At 45.2% G+C, this 20431-nt stretch overlaps 1 protein-coding gene across 3 annotated transcripts in view; it reads left to right on the top strand.

Moving 5' to 3' along the window:
- esrrb (estrogen-related receptor beta) overlaps positions 1–20227 on the top strand; it is a 39825-nt gene extending 19598 nt beyond the window's left edge. For all 3 annotated transcript variants that reach the window (XM_068580826.1, XM_068580825.1, XM_068580827.1), the window contains exons 4-7: positions 5835–5945; positions 6445–6606; positions 15436–15705; positions 18677–20227. In XM_068580826.1, coding sequence (XP_068436927.1) covers positions 5835–5945; positions 6445–6606; positions 15436–15705; positions 18677–18921 — 788 coding nt within the window. In that variant the 3' untranslated portion in view covers positions 18922–20227. The remainder of the gene's footprint in view (positions 1–5834; positions 5946–6444; positions 6607–15435; positions 15706–18676) is intronic.
- The last annotated feature ends 204 nt before the right edge of the window (positions 20228–20431 follow it).

Below are 20431 nucleotides of genomic sequence, written 5' to 3'. Positions count from 1 at the left end.
GCATACAACTGGCTGGCCAAGACAACAGTTCCCAGCCCCCCTGTCCATCCCAACCTACAGAGCAGTAAATAATGTGCAGTTGAGCTGGGGACAGAAATATGCTGAATAGGTTGATCCTGCCGTCTGAGTAATACAATTGTAACAGTATTCCGCCTGGAAAGGCTCGGGCTCAGTCCCTGAGCACACACCGGGCACGGTCTCAGCTCACCCCCGCATATTGATCCACTAAATGTTTTTCCGAACATCTCAGCTCTCTTCCTGTGGATGATTTTTTAAAGTCACGCCAGCTGGGAATTCAGTGACAATTAAACATGCTTCCAATAGATTTGTCCTGTTGGGTTTCGCCCCCCTTTATCGCCCTGACTGAACCCCCTGAGACCCCGGGGCATGGCTGCTCTTCCAGGGGAGGCACCTATCCGTCCTCCTTTACGCCATTGCACAAGCACATGCATGCTCACCTGCCTCTCTCTTTCTCCTTCTGTCTCCTTCTCACTTGTTGGTTGCTCCAAAGGGGCCAGACAAATGAATAATGAAAGATATGTGACTTGGGGGTGAAGTGGCGGTGTTATATTTATTCAAGCCTCCTCTGGGAGTAGCTCAGGAACTCTGTAAGGAAACGCGTTTTCCTCGAGTGCTGCTGAGTGTTGCACTTGTGTTGTGCCAAGTACGATTGTCCCTCATGTTTATACAGTGGTATGAATACTGCCAGACAGAAGCTCTGATAAATGAAATTCTGTACAATCTTCCACTTTTAAGTTCTCTGTCTAACTCTGTGCAGTATATATCCCCCCATTATTCATCGGAGAACAGGATTTATAGATGCATAATATATCCGGTTGCCACCTGAAGCCAGAGTCATAGCCCGTATGGATCTCCACACAGTAACAGAATCCGCTGGACCGGCTGCAGCCAGATAAAGCCTCAGTGCCAGAAAGACAGAGTAATCACATTACTATCTGATGAAAAATGTATGCCACTATATCATCTTGGAGAATAAGAGACTAAAAAAATATGTAGCCGTGGCTATAAATGAATGGCCAGTGTCAGGTCAGAGTAAAAAGAATATAAAACTCACATATGCAGACTTTGCCTAAGCCCTTAGTTCTAATGCTGCATGCTTCTGTGTATTCAGCACATTGTCATATTATGAATGACCCTATTTTACAAAGAGTCTGTCATCACCTCATGACAACTATCACAGGCTGATTGAAGTCTTGCGCAGGAATTGCAATAGATTCCTCTAAAATAACCAATTTCTGTCAAAATAAAAAATATATTATTATTCAACTTTGCACATGATTTGTCATGATTAACAGAGACTTGAGTAAGCTCTGCCTTAAGGCCCGGCCCTTTAAAGTGTCACCAAGACGAAATGGAAAGAGAGACACATGGTCTCTGTCCACTGTAAGCTCTACGAAGCCGTCGGCTCAACGCCATGCTCAGGCCCAGAGTGTGGAGATGGCCACCGCTCATGTGACTGAGGTTGCCACTTACTTTCATTACTGCAGAAAGGTCACATTGTGTCTCAATGGAAAATCACCTAATTATAACTTTACAGCTCCAACAAAGTATAATGCTGAACCCCAATGAAGCAGAAGTTTAAATCCATGACTGTCTCTGAAAAAAAGAACAATATTAGTCATATTCTGAGGAAGTTAAAGTTCAATAATTCAGTTTTTATTTTAAAATTCATACAATCATAGGTTCTACTGAGCAAGCACGAAATCTGCAATCAGAACATTTGTAGCTTAACGTTTTAAAAGAGGTAAAGGAAAATGGTCTGGAAGATCAGCAGTGTGATTACAGGAGAGCCTAAACCCTGTGTTGAGTCACTGTGCTTTCCCCTGACTGTATAAAGGAGGAAGTGATCAATAGAGAATCAAATGTCAGAGGCAACAGGTTTTTCCTCTGATCAATGGAAACGGATCAGAGCTTAGAGCAAGAGAGAAGACAAGATATTGAGAGATTACATTGACATCATTCAGTGGCAGTTGCTCTCTGCACTTACTTCCTTTCTCCGTCGCTCACTAACACATAGATCCCTCCACACACGTGCACACACACCGCTGCAGAAGAATTTTTTATTGCTGGACACTGACAGTCACATATATACTTTTATCTACACACCACTGTGTGTTGACCAAAGACCATAGCTTTTTGTTCCATTGTCCTCACTGTGTAACAGTGTAGAAAAGTATTCTGTCTCATTGTGAGAGGACAGCATGACGGCCATGAACATTTGCTGAACAAAGGAGCAAAGTGTGTCCGTGCTGATATACAATACACCTCTCATTGTCCCGCGGACTGGCATGCAAAGGACAACCGCATCCCACAATAGCCCCGTCACAGACACATACGCAACATACAGAACATACACGCAAACCACACTACGCTCACATGTTTAGTGCCTGAAATACTAGACATGTCAATGTCCACTTGTATTGACGGCCGTCTAAATCCAGTAAGACGAATACAGTCTGCCTTCAAGATGCAGTAACAGTAGGAGTGAGTATGGGTAATAAAGAAGCCTGAGCCACAGCACTCCAAATATACATGTACATATATATTTTACAATACTGTAATTTAGAGCAATCTAAAGTCTAGTTTAAGTCTTTTCAATTAGCAGCGTGAGCAGGGATGTCAGCCCACCAGAGAGATTGTAGCTAACCTGTAAATGGGCTTTGTGACGAGGGTGTCAGTATGGCAGCCCCTGGGGTCAGCAAAAGGGGAGGAGGGCAATACGTGACAATTTTTCCGCTACCCCTCGCTCATCACTACTCGTGATAAAAAATGCTGCAACACACGTACAAGCATGCGAAGCTGGCAACAGGGGCCCTTTGAAATAGTGCTGACGGCAGTTTCGCCGGGCGGCTTCCTTGAAAGGCAAGGTTCACCATGCCTTGCCATGTGGCCTTCTGATTTTCCCAGCTAAAATAGGGTCCGCCTAAGCCCCCCTTGGCATTGCCAACCATCCCAGACATCCTGACACTTTCCCCAGGGAGAGACACCCAGAACAGGTGAGCGACTCAAAATAAGGGCCCAGACCACTGCCGGCCACACAAAGTGAGTGAAGACAGGCACTTCTGTAGGAGTGTACTAGGAAGGGGATTATTATTGTTTTTGGAGAGAAAGAAGAGCCCTAGGTCAGCTGGCCCCAGCCCCCACCCCAAAGGCCTGTGCTAATCCGTGCACAAATGCCAGTCGCCTTGGCCAAAAGCCCTCTCCCCCTGCACCCTGCTTTGAAGAGATGACACCCGAGCTCGCCCACTGCTACCCGCGCTGCTCTGTGTAGTGGGCCATAAAACAGTGAGATGACTTTGGATGAGGTAGTACTCAACTCTCTTCACACATTTATAACACTCCTTCTGTTTACTTTGGAGGGGGCACAACAGACCGGTCAGAGTCAGAAGCTTCGGGTGTCACCAAAGGGACATATGAACCCCACAAAGGCTCCAATAAAGTCCCGACCATAGCGCCCGACAGCAAGTGAATGAATCCGTCTAGCTGGTCTTAATCACTCGCTCGTCCCCTCTGCCTGTATCTGGCTCTGTTGGACAGTAAAATGAGACAGGTTAGAGCCAAGCTTTAATTCCTGTCAGCATCTGTTAATTATGGCCAGGACTGTTCTAATTAAAAGAGGCACCCATCTACCTTCATCACCGGCTTTACACTGGCTGATACAGCCACATGACTCAACCGGCACAGAGAATCATGGCGAGCAGAAGCAAAGCCAACTGGCAGACACCGAGCTCAACGGAGGAGCCGGAAGAAGCCGGAAGAAGCCGTGTAAAGCGGTGACATCACGTTTAACAATGAGAGGAATTTTCCAACCCTACGGTAGTAAAGGGTGCACCTCAGCTGATTCTGAAACTTTTTAAAGCACAATATGCTCGAGTTGGCAAGTCAATGGTGTTTGAAGACAATATTCTCAACACGCCTTGTTGTTCTTTAGAAGTTACACATTAAAAGGCGTTTGGTGTGTGTGCGTGCGTGTGTGTGTGTGTGTGTGCGTGCGTGTGTGTGTGCGTGTGTGTGCGTGTGTGTGTATAAAGCACAGACAGTTGCCATGAGATGATTCCCTGGTGCTTGCTGAGAAGGATGACGCTCTATTGGGAATTGGGGGTAATTAGGTTAGTGGGTTGTCAGTGTCAGAAAATTGAAAGACAATCCTAATCAGATTTGTGTTTCCAGGGAATCAAATAATTTATAAAAGTAGAAGAAATGTCTATTCTTCAGTTACATGATAATACAGTTTACCGGACCACCCTCACTACCCCCTCCATGCGTTGAGTGTGATGGACAGGGGGCTATGGCCACGTGAGATAAGTGGTGAAAATCAAGAAGCTATTTTGCATAAATCCACCGTTGAATTCCTCTTTGTTAAATGAAGGCCACCTTCTATCTTACATCATCTGATCCCCCCCCAGCCCCCACTCTCTCTTCTCTGACCGACCTCCAATCACCGTGCATGGGACACATCCAAACTCATCCCCTCCAAGAGCACTTGCTGATGGACAAATTGTATTAGGCTCATTTGCAGTGGCCACACAATGCCCAGGTTTGACACCGTCCTCCCTGTTATAAAGTGATGAAATCATCAAGGTAGTGCTCTGGCTGCGGGTGCCGTTCGCTTAGAGGACGCGGGCGACTGACAAATTAACTCCTCCTCCACCGCAAGCATTTTATTGAGCCTTTTCTCATCCACCCTTTAATATTAAATTTGTTTGGGGGGTCCGGGGTTACATTATGCATCCGATGTAAATTAAAGGGATTCTCTCCCTTGACAGGATTAAGATATCAAGGATATTTAGGTTGTAGGGAGCAGGGACACACTGGTCCATATATGTGGATGCAGGATATATAATACTATATTATATTTAGAAATTTGCATACACTTACATTAAATAACTAAATATGTACCCGGTGGTATCAAATAAATAGAACAGTGTAGATGAAATATTTTAACTATGTTGAAAATGAATAGAATAGAAAAGACATCCAAATGGAAACATTCTTATCAAATAATGAGATAATAAATAACTTATGTTATGATGAGGCCGGCTTGACATTTACAGTATCAGTGTGGAACCTGGCCCCTAGGTGTGGCTGGGCGTGATAAGGCCTCAATGCTACTCCAGTGAAAGAGGGGTGAAATAAGGGTCTTTTATGGGAAAGCAATACCTAGTTATCTATCTGCAGTATGACAACGAATGTTTTGTACAGTGTGTGTGGGACCGTGTCTTTACTTGTGGGCTGGTCAAGTTTATTTTTCTCGATGCCGTTGAGCGCTCACCTGAGCTCAAACACCCACGCACGCAAAGAGGCATGTGGCTGGCAGCTAATTAGTATGCAATCTGCCTCACCCCAAAAGCTAAATAATTAGAGGGCCAGTCTGTGAGATCATTGACCCTGCGTTAAATATTCATATGTTTAGACCTGCTCTGGACTCAGCTGTGTCACAGTAGACCAGCCAGGCATGGACCACATATGGGAAGGCAGCCGTGCCTCTGACACATTCACACACTCTCACACACACCTACACACACACACACTTATGTCACGATGCAGTCCTTTTACAATACTGCTTTTACACATGATCTAGTACAGAATATGTTTGGGTGTCATCTTTGATTATCATGCTACATATTTGTTCCAATGTAATACATGGAAGATTTATTTTTGCATGCTTTCTAATGTATCGCCCTTTTTCTCAAATATGTATTTGCTTTTTTTTGACCCATTCAATTTGTATGTATTTGATTTCCCTTCATATATATTGTGGGGAAAAAATGCACTCTCTTAATCGCATGTCCCTGTTGTCGTTTCTCACCCAGGGGTGCGTCTGGACCGCGTGCGAGGTGGCAGACAGAAATACAAGCGGAGGTTGGACACGGAAAACAACCCGTACCTTGGCTTGACGCTCCCTCCTCCCACCAAAAAGCCTCGTGAGTACTGCTCCGTCACTAGCCCATTGTCTCCCTCCGCTGCCGCTCCTCCACAACACAATTCTCAACCAGCCTCATGTTCCTCCTGTCCCTTACCTGTTTGAGCAGTTGAGAGATCATTGGTCAGAAAAAATAGGCCGGGTATTGTTCCGGTCAGAGCTGAATTAAGTCCTCGAGCAGATGGTCGATATTAAACGACAGAGTGCTCGAGGACACTAGTGTCTCACATTTTCACACATACATTTTCCCCACTTGTATGCATTCTGTAGGGATAAGAGCTTTCAGTGCTTTTTCACTCGTACAAATTCAAGCTCCATCCATTAGTTTGCATAATGAGAAACGGGGAAAATTGAGACCATTCTACCGTGAGTTACAATTTCACTCATGCCCAGTGTTCATCAGGAGGGTGCATCTTTGTGCTTGGCTAAGCTTTGCAGTGAAAAGACCTCTGACCTCTGCTTTGCTTTGACGTCCTCCCTCCTTCCTCTTCCATCCTCAGTCACAAAGATAGTGTCTCACCTGTTGGTGGCAGAGCCAGAGAAGATCTATGCCATGCCTGACCCCACCATGCCGGAGAGCGACATCAAGGCTCTGACTACGCTGTGCGACTTGGCTGACCGCGAGCTTGTGGTCATCATCGGCTGGGCCAAGCACATCCCAGGTATAAAGCAAAGGATTTGTGCTTCCTTTTTAATCTTTATTTGACCCTTTTGCTCTTATTTTTTGGCAAAGTTTTATTTGTCTCTGTTTTCCTCTGTCTCCTCTCCACACACACTCCGTATGAATATACATGTGCACTCACACACAGATAATTAATGACGGCAGCTCATACAGCCTCAGGGTGTGTGGAGGATGGAGTCGGTGCAAAATGGACAAAGCTGTGCAAGGAACAAATCAATAGAGTGCATCTAAAACCCCTGCATTGAACGGAGAGCAGCACACAGACCTAGTGCCAATGTATGTTGTAATCACCAGGGAGATTTAGAACAAAGTTGGGGACTTGGCCAACCAAACAAGACATCATATCGCACACAGACACACACACGTTCACACACAAACGCACTCAAGCACACGCACACATACATTGAATTATTGATGGGCATAATCATGTTTCTTCCTTGCCCCATAGACATTCTGATAGACGAGGTGTTAGGTTATAAGAGGCTGTTGAATTAAGGATACAGCACCTCACGTCAGCAGAGATTTTGCTTCCTTCAAGAGTTTTCCTCTGATTTTGACAGAGAACACATTGTTTAGCCGCTCTTTTTTTGCAACCGAGGCAGATTCTCCTTGATCTTGAGCTTGACCCCCATAACTCTATAACATTACACTGCTGTAGGCACGGAGGGGTAACAAACTAAATGAATGTGTCCCTCAGCGGCACCTCCGTAACCTCTTCTTCTCATCAGCATAACTTGGACAGTCACGGAGCTGTCAGCATGCAGGAAATGTGCGACCACTACAGCATGTACGCGCACACACACACACACACACACACACACACACACACACACACACACACACACACACACACACACACACACACACACACACACACACACACACATGCTGTCTGCCTCTCTCACACATGCAGATATACATTCAAGTGTGTGAATGCTTTTGGATCACATTAGCGAATTTGGAAGAGGAATTTTAATTTCAATTTTTAGAATCAGAAGGTTTATTTATTTTCAGTGAAGTGAAGAGCACTCCAGCTGACCTCAGACAGGTGCATTTTTTACTGAATAGGTATTAGAGTACTTCTAAGAAGGAGAGGTATTAATCATGTACAGATCTGATAGTAAGGAGATTAGAGATGGATATGCTCCCAGCCCATGGCCTCAGCCGCGGCCCCATATGCGTCTAAACTGTTTGGATCACTCCCCATGGGCCTGCATGGTCAGCACACTGAGAGTTTAACAAGGAGCTTAGTCAGGACTGGATCACAACTGACCCGATAACACACTCTCATGGTTGTGACCCAAAAATCACACCAGCGTCGCACACATGCCCAAAAACGAGAACATTCCTGTGCTGGCTTCTGAGTTTAGTCTGTGCAAGCTTGGCTGCATCACTTACTAACACACTAACACACACACACACACACACACACACACACACACACACAGAACGAACAGATAGATTAGCCTGTCTTTTTTATATATTAATGTTGAAAAAATACAGAATATTTCACCGGTCATCTGAGGCCACTGACGTACCTGAAGCCGATAAAGTAAATATATCATATACATCATACTCTTAACACACCATTTAATATGTAGTCAGTGTTAAAGGCTTTAACTTGTATCCTGCAGTGCATCATCATGTTAATATGTGAACACTCTAACTCGGATTTTGTGTGTCATAGTGCTGAAGCTCTGTTAATCAGATTATACTAACTCGTATTGTACAGTGGATAGATGCATATTGTTAATGGGATTTGCTACGCAGATTGTTACAGAGGACTTGTCATTCCAAGTGCGTAGATAATGATCATTTAACCCAAAACCCGACACAGTAAGCCCGACTGTTCCAACTGTGTTCCAGTACCTGGAACTGGATCGATGTGCTAAGCAATGTGCAGCACCTGGGAGATGACAGACCTTAAGAAGATTATTCTGATCTGCTTCTATTTGAAAAAACTTGTCAGACTTGCACTTTTGTATTTAACTTAAAAACACACAGACTTTTTTCTAGATGAAAAACTTGACAGAAAAAAAGACTTGAGCTGAGTGCTCGGTCTGTGCCTGTCCCTTTGGTGGCGTTTGTATTAGGACAGTGGGTGTCCTCTGGCCATGAAATGGCTGCATAATTGAGTTGTACATGGCTGAACCTGATCAGAGACGGTTCACTGGTTGAGCGAGACTCCATGCACTAACACTCATGCAACAACGGTACCCCAGGGCAGCCTACCATGCTCCGTTACTACCATATTTCTCCCTCCACCCGCTCCGGGACAAGAAAGGAACAGGGGGGGGAACTGCTGATTGCATTCTGATAGATTTTTGCAGCCTTAGGCAATGGAATTAAAAAGATTAACAGTTCATTAAGAAGTAGACCACATTGATTAGGCCATTGACAGATGGGCCAATGACCAAAGTCCAAATGTAACAATTTAAATGTCGTGAAAATTGGCACTTACCTTCTCCCAATTGATTTCTAATTTCCCCTATTCTCAGCTAACATTTGAGAACGCGTTTGAAAAGTAGCATAATGTGGGCTAGAGTGGCCCTATCGAGTTTTAATTGGAGGGCGATCGGAGAATATCAAAGCTCCATCATTAGTGTAGATGATATCGTTGCCTTACAGGGTCCAATGTCAGCTTTTTTTCATCCCAGCTATATTTAGCATACCATGAAAGGTCAGTTTGCATACATGAAGTGCTTTTCAGGTTTTACAAGTTTTTGTTCAAGGAATTCAAATGAAAAAAGAGCACAATCACTCAATCAGATAAGGTGCACTTGTTATCTTAGTATGACATCGATATGGAGGGAGATATTAAAGGATGGTGTCACATGTCAAAATTATTTTCGCAGGTTTGCCATTGCCAGCCTTGCCCTCATTTTGAATCTGCCTTTAATTAATTGATAATCACTGCAGAGCTTTTGGACACTAGTGTCACTGCTCCAAATAGCACCATGAAGCAGTCTAACACGGCTGTTGCCTGAGGGGGGTCGGGTCATTAGGAGCCGTGTTAGGGGGATGCTGACAGATGGCTTGTTGCTCCTAAGGTGCTAACAACCTTTGACACACATAGCAGTCCACTGTCCATCCCTCTGGCCCCCTTCCATCTCGTAAAGCATCATTTCACTCTGTCCCCGAGGTTTAGGGATGTATACTGACGGCATCAGCACACTAGAACCTGTTTACCACCTTGACATTGTTGACTTCTTCAGGAGTGGTGGGATACCAGTGTGACCCCGGTGGCCTCATGTCGCCCCACATTGCTTCCCACCCGCAGTGGGAATGTCATGTGTTCATATGTAAAAAACGCCATGCATGCTGCTTATACAAGAGGTGCTCGTTGTTTAGTGTTTGCCCGCTCCCATCTTCCCATGCCGGGGTGTTTTCAGCGGGGAATTCTCTGAAGGCTAAAGGGCCGAGCACACATTGACTCTGCTGCTGCTGCTGCTTCGCTCCGAGACAATAAAACATATTTTTGCTCTGGCATGTCCTCCGCTAGAAAGTGAAATATTTAAACAGCATGTGTACGGTTTCAATTCATTTTTTGTAATTTTTTTAAGCTACATTTTAAAAAATAGTTGTCCTCCTCATGTTATTGCATTTTGCGGTATTAGATTCAAACCAGATTGATCTAATGAAATACTCTTGTTGGTATTGTTCTATTCATTACGGGTGTTTTGGGAATATTCATCATCTGGGCTTTATTGGATTTCAGCTCATCAGCTCTGCATTTGACAGACAACCGCCTGGCGGGTTAGTTGTTAGCGTGGAGGCAGCGATGTTAAAAAGAGATCGCGCCTCTTGTATGTTGTCGTGTTTGTGTCAGCTCAACCCTCCACCATAATCACCCACCCACCCATCAGCCCACCCTCCTCCAGCCCCCTCCGGGCTCCTGTTTTCTCTTTGCCATTAAATTGTGAAATCTACTTACTGTGTTGCCAGCCTGATCCCACTCAAGCTGCGTAATCTCCTTGTAATAGAGTGTGAATACTGCCCGGCAATAAATCAGCACCTCATCAGTGCACTTTATTAAATATAGACACCAACAGACAGCTCTTAGTATATTCAATTTACCCTCTGACGTAGGCTTCAACACAGGAGATAAAGATAGATTGAGCAATCAGGTGGATGCCGAGGCCTGAACCCAGGCATGAGAGCGGGAGGAAGGCGGAAAAGCTGCAGGGAGATTGAGATGGGGGCGTATTGGAGGCAGACAGGCAGTCAGGAGTATGCAGGGCCAGGAAAGGGACATCTGCCAGGCAGGGTGGGGGAGGGCTTTGTTTAGTTACTGTGACACATGAGCAGGTACATCCAGCATCCCAATTTGTGTGTGCACTGTTCATTTTGTCACCAAGTTGAATCAGTGTACAATGTGAGACTGTTACATCTTTGAAGAGTTTTGTGTCATATTACATCTGTGAAAAGCTTTGTAGGAAATCATATATGCTGATGTGCCTTTAAGTGATCGTCAGCAGAGCGCCATCCCTCATTAAGCAATGTTGCATGATGGCAGCGGAGATAAATTATGTGTAATTATAGCAATGATTAAAGACTGATTCGTCCTGGTCTTTGAGGCTTAACAGAGATATGTAACGTCAGTATTGGGCAGTGGGACCCTTGGGAGGGCTAAAGACTTCTCCTTTAGGGTCAGGAGGTCACAGGGTGCAGATTAAAACAAGAGGATTACTGTATTTAACGTTCTTCAACCTCAAAACGTTCACAGGCTACTGGTCAAATCACCCATTCCCCAGCTACTTGCAATGGGATAATGGGCTGGTTATCACGTTGACAGAAGGCAGATAACGCTCCCCTGAAAGTCGGCAGTGGAGCTAAAAAAAAAAAGAGATTAATTTCAGTCATCAACCTCTTTTTTACTGACTCCATTTTGTTCGTACTGACGTGATTTTGTCCGATCCAAAAACATACTCGCCGTCGTCAAATCAGAGTCCAAGCTCTGAGCAAACTGAGCTGTTTGTGTTGTACACGGGGCTGGACTGCAGGTCAAATTATTTATGTCAAGCGCAGCAATTTAGTACCAGGCTGCTATTGATTGGGTCCTTGTGACGCTGTCATGTAAATTCAAGGAGAATCATGGCCGCTAGCTGCACACACACAGATCCACACAAGAGAACCTGCTCATGCACACGCCACTCTGAAGCTCAAAATTGCCCTTCATTCTGGTATTGGTTATACATCTAACACCGCAGCGTGTCACTCTGCCAGATCAGGGGAATCCATACAAATCAGAAGTGCATACACTCTCCCCACTTTTTTTTCTTCTTTAATCTAAAATAAAATAATAATAAAAAAGCTTTGACATAGAATAAGCTTATGGCAGCATGATCATTCAGCTCAGTTTGAGGTTTAAAAAAAAGATGTGTTGAACCTCTGGGGTCCTGTTAAGGGCAGTTTTCCTCCAACTGGAGCCCGGAGAGCACTTGAGTTGGCTGAGGTGAGATTGCCGCTGGGCAGAAGTCTTCAGGGCCTGCTTGTCCTTCTGATAGCGAGCCATGATAGATCAGCTGCTGTCCGGCCAGAATTACTCTCCTTCCTCTTTCTATCTCTCTCTTCCTCTTCCCCTCATCCTCCGGTCCCTTTTTCGCTGCTCTCTTTCTCTCTTCCTTATCTCCCTCCTCTCTGGCTCATATCTTCTCCTCTCTTTTATCCTTCATTTCTCTCTCTCTCTCTCTCTCTCTCTCTCTCTCTCTCTCTCTCTCGCCATTTTTTCCCCTTTTCTCTCCGTCCCTCTGTCTGCTATGTTGTCTGATTGAGGGTGAGTTACGAGGGGGCTGCAGCTGGAGGGGGCCACCGTGCCTCGTAATTACATCTCTTTTTATTACCCGCGCTAATGGCCCTCGGGGAGAGGGAAACAATAATAAATTAATAGAATATGAACTCCAGCTCAACAGAAATCTACAGCATTTCATTTTGGACCGTCCTGTGCTCTGGCAGATGAAACGGTGTTCTGATTAATCTCTGCGAGGGGTTTGAAGCAGCCGTCTGTGGGTTTGGGCTGCCCCCTCCTGCCCACAGCCGAGTGCTTTTGGGGAGATAAAGGGAGAGGTGGCGGTTTTGGCTTCTGCTGTTGGTCCTTAGTGGCCTTGTTTTTACCCTTTGAGCTATGGAGGACGGTGTTCTGACGCAGTTAGCGGTCAGTCGGGCTGCTCTGTTGGGATGCGCCTCTGTCAGCTAAATATGTTTTCTTTTTCCTTTTGTATATTGAACTGAATTTCAGTCATGCCCATACAGGATAATTGTCACCTTTGATCAATTTGAAAGTGAAAATCCATTTGAGGCCATATGATGTCTATATGAGCAGGGTGCTTAAGTCAAAGTGAACAAAGGAAAGCACTACATTGTTATTATCTCTGTATACATGCCACAGAGACAGAAGTCTGCAGATGCACTCAGCAGTGGAGTGGAAAAGGCCCTTCAAGCGCGCAGACAGGCCTCTCTGATTTGGTCAATATTGTGTCATGTTTGGTCAAACCCCGCCAAGGCAGTGGGCTGGAAATGAAGATGTAAATATTGATATTTCATTAGAGGGAATCACCCACTCTGACGGCACTTAACCGGGCCACCTTCAGAGTGCGGCGGCCGGAGCGCCGCATGACCTGCGGAGTCGGGAAGTCACTTCATTACTCGATTAAATTGAGTGGAAAAAGGCGAGGCAACGACACGAGATCCCATTTGGAGCGATAATTTAGGCCCTGAAGAGAGGGGATGGAGCAGAGGAAAAACACCACCTCTCCATCTCACAACACTGGATTAAATTCAAGGACTTTTAGCGTCAAAGGTAATTGTAGGCTGCTGGGCTGCATGTGTGCATATGGTTGAGAGGTGTCGGCTGTATCAGAACAACTCTAAAGCCTCTCCAACACACCCTGAACAAGGCCTTCACACGGGCTGTCACATTGGGCGCAGCGCTTTCGTTCCGCTTCAGTCCTCCTTGGCATTAAAAGGCTAGACAAAGCCTTGCCTGTGATTGTGATGCCAACCTGATGCGGCAATCAAGACCACGTCCACGCTTGCATGACAATTTCCCTCCGGCCAGTCCACAGTCTGTACAAGTTAATGGCCACGTATGCAGACAAGGAAATAACACAACAAAAGATTTTAAGATGCAGTCTGGATATGTGTAATGGCACAGGCCTTCACAAAATATGGCTTATTGCCTCCACTGATAATAGCAAAGTGCTTTGAGTGCTTTCGGCAGTTTGCTTTGTTGGGTCTAATTTGGGCTCTTCAGACCTCTGACCAGTCCAGTCGGACACCAGCACCTTTCTGTTAGCACTCTATTCTACTGACTATTGATTCCCCTTCAAAATGTGAAGGCCCTCACATTTTGATCACAATCTGTTAATTAATGTATCCTCCAGCTCTCCCCCTGCAGTGGTCATCACCACGATAAGGGAAATTGAACACTCAGGTACTACTCTCCCTGGCTCTTCTTTTCTCTCTGCCTGTCTCTCTCTCTCTCTCGTTTCTTCTTTACTTTCTCTCACGCTTCCTCATCATGGCTCTTGTTCTTCTCGGCTTGCACATGTGTGTGTGTGTGTGTGTGTGTGTGTGTTCACGGTGTCCTGGCAGGAGGAGATAAACATCAGACTGGTGGCTGCACCCCAGCGAGATCATTTATATTTAAGAGAAAACGTGGGGAATAGGTACGACGAGCGCCCTGGTCAATTCTGTAATCTATCGCCTCTTAATCACGCAGTGGCAGCTAGCGTGGCAACAGCGAACTTGTAAAAGCAATCATATTAATCGGGGGTGGAGCTGAAGAGCCTAATATGCCGCCTGCAGGCAAACTGTGCAGACGGAGGGGAGGTGGGAGATGGAGGAGAAAGCGTGGGCGGGGGTTCATGCAGTTTATTGACAGTGGAGGGGTAGTACGAAGGGAAAAGGGATGAGATGGCTATCTGTTCCTCACTCTCTCCTCCTCTCTCTTTTTGCTTTTACCCTTTTTAATTTGTTTGAGTTTCTCACAGCTCATCTTTCGGGGATCTAGCAGTTTGTTTTATTTAATGTTCTATTCTGAGCGTATGTAGAGGTGTTGAAGGGGAAATGACAGTGGTTTGATGCGCCGGAGCCAATTTCAGCTCTTTCAGCTGCTGTTGGAGAATGGGGCCCCGGGTTTAAGCAGGTCTTTGGGCGGAGCTTGACCAGGTGACCCCTCTGCTCTCTCTCTCTCTGTACTTTTATGTGTATATTTATGTGCATACGTAGGCCTATGGGTGTCACGATCCGCATGTGTGTTTGTTTTCCTGGTGGACACATGTTGGCGTATTTGTGCGCACACGTTTGTCCCCTCATCACCTCCTCCCCGCGACACAGTGCATGTCATGTCCTCAACCCCTCCAATGAGAAAATGTCTCGGTGCTAATCCCCCGCACACCAATAGAGGTGTGACAGGATACAAGGGGTAACCACATGGCTTTGTGTCTCCCAGACCTTTGCACCGATTTACTGTCCTCACTTACAGTAAAGCCCACTCAAGTGCTCTGACACCGGCTTCAAAGAGGACCTTCCACCGTGCATTTAAAATTAAACACCACTCGCTAACATGTGCCTCGGCATGTACTCCAGGCTGCCGGGGCTCGACAAGTCAGGGTTTGGTTTACAGATCAAGTCAAAGTGCCATCTGTTCTTCCAATTTCAAATGTTTTTTTAAATTTTTTTTATACCTCTTTGAAAGAAGACTTCTGGCTGAATCGTGGAAGAGGAACAAATGTCCATGTTTAAACAGAAATGAATAAATACACATTTCCATTACACAGTCCTCATACGGTTTCCTCTGTCCCTGCAGGCTTCTCCTCCCTCTCTCTGGGAGATCAGATGAGTCTACTGCAGAGCGCCTGGATGGAGATCCTCATCCTGAGCATCGTGTTCCGCTCGCTGCCATACGAGGACGAGCTGGTGTACGCGGAGGACTACATAATGGACGAAGAGCACTCGCGGCTGACGGGCCTGCTCGACCTCTATGTCTCCATCCTGCAGCTGGTCCGCAAATATAAGAAGCTCAAAGTGGAGAAGGAAGAGTTTGTCACGCTCAAGGCCATCGCTCTCGCTAACTCAGGTGGGGTGTCTCCAGCACACTGACGCACCATAAATAACATTCACGTGTCATGACTTATCAATGAGGCAAGTTTTGTGTGCATTTAAAGGAAACGTAGCGGAAGTTTTAAATGACCATCAGAAAATTAAAATAACCGTAATAAATGTAAACGTAGTTCTTTATTTTAACACATATAATTATTAATACTTTTTTACAATTTAGAGTTACTTTCAGAGAACAAACGCTTCATAAAGTAGGCATTTGTTTGCTTAATATTGGACTTAATATTGTTTCATTGAAAAATGAAATGTGTTTTTGTTTTCAACACATTTTAATTTCACACTAAATTTGAAAAATAAAAAATATTTTGTACATTGTTGTCGCAAATAACTTTTAAACTTAAAAAAAAATTAAATAATGGTAAGTGAATCTTTTATCATTCATATCTACTGAAATTAATAATTAATAAGCACACAATATATATGGAGAATACATTAAAGTTGTACCATTATTTAAAGGAAAAAATCAAGACTCGAACATACCATTCTTCAAGTGTGTTACTTTCTCCTGACTGGACCTCTGAGCAACAGACACAGACGGTGTAATATCCAGAACAGTGAAGTATTGTCTGACACAGTTTCAGAAATGACATGTCTTAGTTTTTCAGGAGTTTTTCAGAGTAACCTTTAGTATAGAGCGTGAGATGGAGAGATGGAAAAAAAGATAAGGGCAGTGTATGGGAAAGAGGCATGGAGGAGGGAGCTTTTTTAATTGAACACCGTCCATGTTGTGGTATTTCTCAAGCACTCCCTCCCCTTCTCCATCTCCATAACAGCAGCCGCAGGGCACAGCAGCCACGGGAGATAAATTTAGCATTTCATTAGGAGCACAGGGGCTGTCAATAAAATGTGTTAAGTCGAATGGAATGAGCATCAGGGAGTGATGGGCATCATTTGTTTCACTGCGAAGACGGCACGCCGCTATTGACAAGCTCCTTTTGAGGAGGCAGGACCTGTCCCGCTCTGATCAATGCACGCCCGGGTCACTGGGCCGCTTTCCCTTGTTTTGTCCGCGGCTGAAAAATGAAAATGCTGATGGTGGGCCTTTGCTTCCAGACAACAGAGCTGTGGTAGGGAGGTGGGGTGAGGGCGAGAGGAGCGATGGGGGTCGAGGGGAGAGGAGGGAGAGGAGGGTGTCCGGAATGTTAGAACAAGGTCTCGGGGAGATCGCTCCCCCGGGACCCTGCTGGTCTGACAGCTGTGAAAATTCATAGCGATTGATTTTGTAATTAGCAGTTTATCAATCGGATCGACGTGTGCTCACTGATGGATTGCGAGGAAATTGTTTCTTCAAAGTTGTTTTTTTAAGTCTGCCCCTCCTCCAAGGACCAGGCGCTGCATGTCCGCTGTCTCCGGCCCTCTTATCCTGCCCGTCTGTTCAGACGTCTCTATCGCTCTTTTTATTTTGTCCTTTTTTTCCCCCTCTCCCTGCAAAGCATTCAATAATAATAGGTTCACATCTGGTTTATTGCTAAAACGTGTTTTTTTTTCTCTCCTGAAAACAAGGACAAATTACGAGTTTGATTTGAAAGAAGTGCAGCTTGTTCGGTTGTGAATCCAGCCTCTGTGAAAAGAACAAGAGATAATTATGTCACACCACATTCTCATCTGAGAATATTTTTTTTCTTGCCTTTTGTTCTTCCATCCTCTCCCTCTCACCTCCCTCCCTTCCTCCCTCCCACATTCACTTTACAAAACGACCTACTTCATTTTACCACTGTGGATTTGAAAACCGTCAGGGTGAGAAATATCTCAAGGTCTTGGGAATACAGTTGTTCCAGTCAATGAATTTGGGGCGAAGTCTGAAATCTGTTTTGCCTTTTATTGTCCCGTGTGGTAAAATATGCACCGCCAAGGTGAGACGAGTCAGGCAGCCAATGACATGCCGCCACCGGAGTGCCAGACACCGGTTAGCCGGTGAGCGACAGCGCGACCCCAGACTGTCCCTGAGAGAGGCCAGGCGGTAGTGAGAGAACCAAAGAAAGGCGAGAATGAGAGGGGAGTGCTGTAACATGATGTACAACAGAACCAGAAAAGAACGGCGGCAGTGTAGCGAAACGCTAGAGGAGCGAAGAACACCGGAGAGAAGCCAGACTGAAACTGTACACTGCTCTAAAACTGGCCAGAAGGAGGGAGAGATCCTGGCTGACTAAAGCTGAGAGTCACAGTTTTGGTTTACACAATATACAAGTATACACCAAAAAATATATATATATATGTCTATAAAAGTTTATTTATATAGACAAACAACATGGAACATTTATATCCAGTTTAATCGCTATATTTTGATGATCATCCAGCTGTAAAATAAACCCATTAGTATTTGTTTTTCCTCCACTCTGATGGACAGAAACTCCTTGGAGGGAGAAGGAAGAAAATTAATTGAAAGGAAGTGTTGTATTCATCCCAGGCTTGTTTATGGCGTCCAATTCTCTAATGGAGCCCCTTTCTTTCCCTTGTTTTTTTGTCCGTTAACAATCTGTCCTTTGGAACAGTCAGGTGTTTAATGTGTACTCGCTCAGAAGAGATTGGTTGCTATTCATGCTATTGTTACTGGAGGATAACATTGATTTTCAGTCTCGCTGGTCAAGGGCCGTATGAATATCCCGCCCGGTCCACCGAAGACAAAATAAATAATTAAATGAAATAAAGCAGCTGTTGTTTTTTTCTTTTTTTATGATCTATTCTTTATCTTGTCAGGGTGTGAGTTATACTGATAATGTGTTTGCTACCTTACTGCTACTGACAGAGCAGTAAAGATCAATCATGAGATTTAATTTAGTTTTTGGAAAATCCCATTTCCCATCACTCCTGTTATATTACTACTGTCTCAGAGTGCAGACTACATTTCTTAAAAGTTACTTTTTCCTTTTTGACAAAAATGTGAAAGCCCATTAATCATCCAACTCCTATCTTTGCTCTCATCCAACCAGACTCCATGCACATAGAGGACATGGAGGCGGTCCAGAAGCTCCAGGACGCCCTACACGAGGCCCTGCAGGACTTTGAGAGCAGCCAGCACCAGGAGGACCCGCGGCGGGCGGGCAAGCTGCTCATGACCCTGCCTCTACTGCGGCAGACCGCCACCAAGGCTGTGCAGCACTTTTACAGCATCAAGGTGCAGGGGAAGGTGCCCATGCACAAACTCTTCCTGGAGATGCTGGAGGCCAAGGTCTGATCGGAGGGTGGCTGATTGGCCACGGCAACGGCGGAGGGCTGCCAGCGATACAGAAAGTGACTTGAACCAAGGCTGAGGGTACTCAGGAGGAGACCCCCACTGACTGTGCTAGGCAGGAGAGAGACTGACCTCTCTCACTCCTTCTCCTAAAACCCTGGGACAGTAATTAAAAAAAGAACTAATTAAAAACTTGGTTATTAGTATAAATATAAAAATGCAGATTAATTTAAAATATATAAGAAATACTATGTACAGTAATGATTTTTTTTGTTTTTTGTTAATTGTCAGTGGTCATGCTGTATATGAAGAAGGACCCTTCTGCCCCTCGGCTTCTTCAGAATAAGTAGTTGCCAGTTCTTGATGACACAATAAAGAAGTTTCTTCTTTTTGGCGAACTTAAAAAAGTTCCTTAAATTTGTTCTGAAGACAGCAGAGGCGTCAACAACCATAAACAGACTCACAGTCTCACAGTTGTTTTTTTCCTGGACTTGACCAGGACATGTATATATTTATTATTGGAAGAATGAGTGTACAGTTCAAAGTCTGGTAAACTTGGTGGCCATTTTCTCTTGTTCTCCTTCTGGAAAAAAAATGAACAAACATTGTTACCTAAATGTGAACTCTTTATCAGTTTAAATGTCCTTGGATATACCTCTACAGAGCAGTAAGCCGTGTGCTCTTCGTGGATCTGTCTCAGAGTGGAAGACCCGCTGGTCTCATGTTTAACCAAACCAGCATAGGCAGGTACAATTAGTCAGTTGTCTTATTCTGTAGTAACTCAGCAATAAAGGGAGCTATGAGGAAGCCAGGCTTGAACTCCAATCTTTCATGTGCTTTTCAATGCTGCTGTTGCTAGAGGACCACGTCTGTGTGTCTCAGTCCCACCAGTGGGGCACACTGCTGCACCGCTGTTGCACACTAGTGTTCCTCCTCTCCTTGTAGTGGTTTGTGTCGGTGCTGTTCATGTAACCCATTGAACCCCAAATTTGGTCATTGTTTAAGCCCATGGAAATTGCCACTTGGCATGCAAATAGATGACCTGATGCAGGCTAGGTGAAAGATGATCAGCGTGTTTGGTGTGGCAGTATCAAAGGATTTATGCCGAGTGGCAGAAGTCCAGGCGATTCCTTGTTCAAACAATCAGAGGCCCATATGTCAGCCACTCTATTTCGGGCCCTTGTAAGCCCGTGGCAGAGTCCTCCCACACACAGGGAGCAAGGTGCCCAGCATCTGCTCTCACCATTTTAGACACCTCTCGGCTTTAAATAGCGGTGCCTGCATTTATAGAGCTTCAACCAAACAGAGGTCAATGGCAGGTGCAGAGAGGGAGTGGTGGCACTTCACGCTGGGTTTATTTTTAACCCAGCGGGAGGTTGTTGTCTGCACAGCCTTCCTCCAGGAGTACGGTAGACACGTGGAACACCACTTCGTGACCTCATGTTGACACAGTGGCCAGTGCAGAGTAACACCCTTCCCACCGGCCAGGAGGCAGCCAGGCATCTGCGAGGAG

Source organism: Clinocottus analis, unplaced genomic scaffold, assembly GCF_023055335.1.
Source record: "Clinocottus analis isolate CAN_PGR_092001 unplaced genomic scaffold, fCliAna1.0.p SCAF_17, whole genome shotgun sequence".
Lineage (NCBI taxonomy): Eukaryota > Metazoa > Chordata > Actinopteri > Perciformes > Cottidae > Clinocottus > Clinocottus analis.
This window is presented reverse-complemented; position numbering and strand designations above follow the sequence as displayed.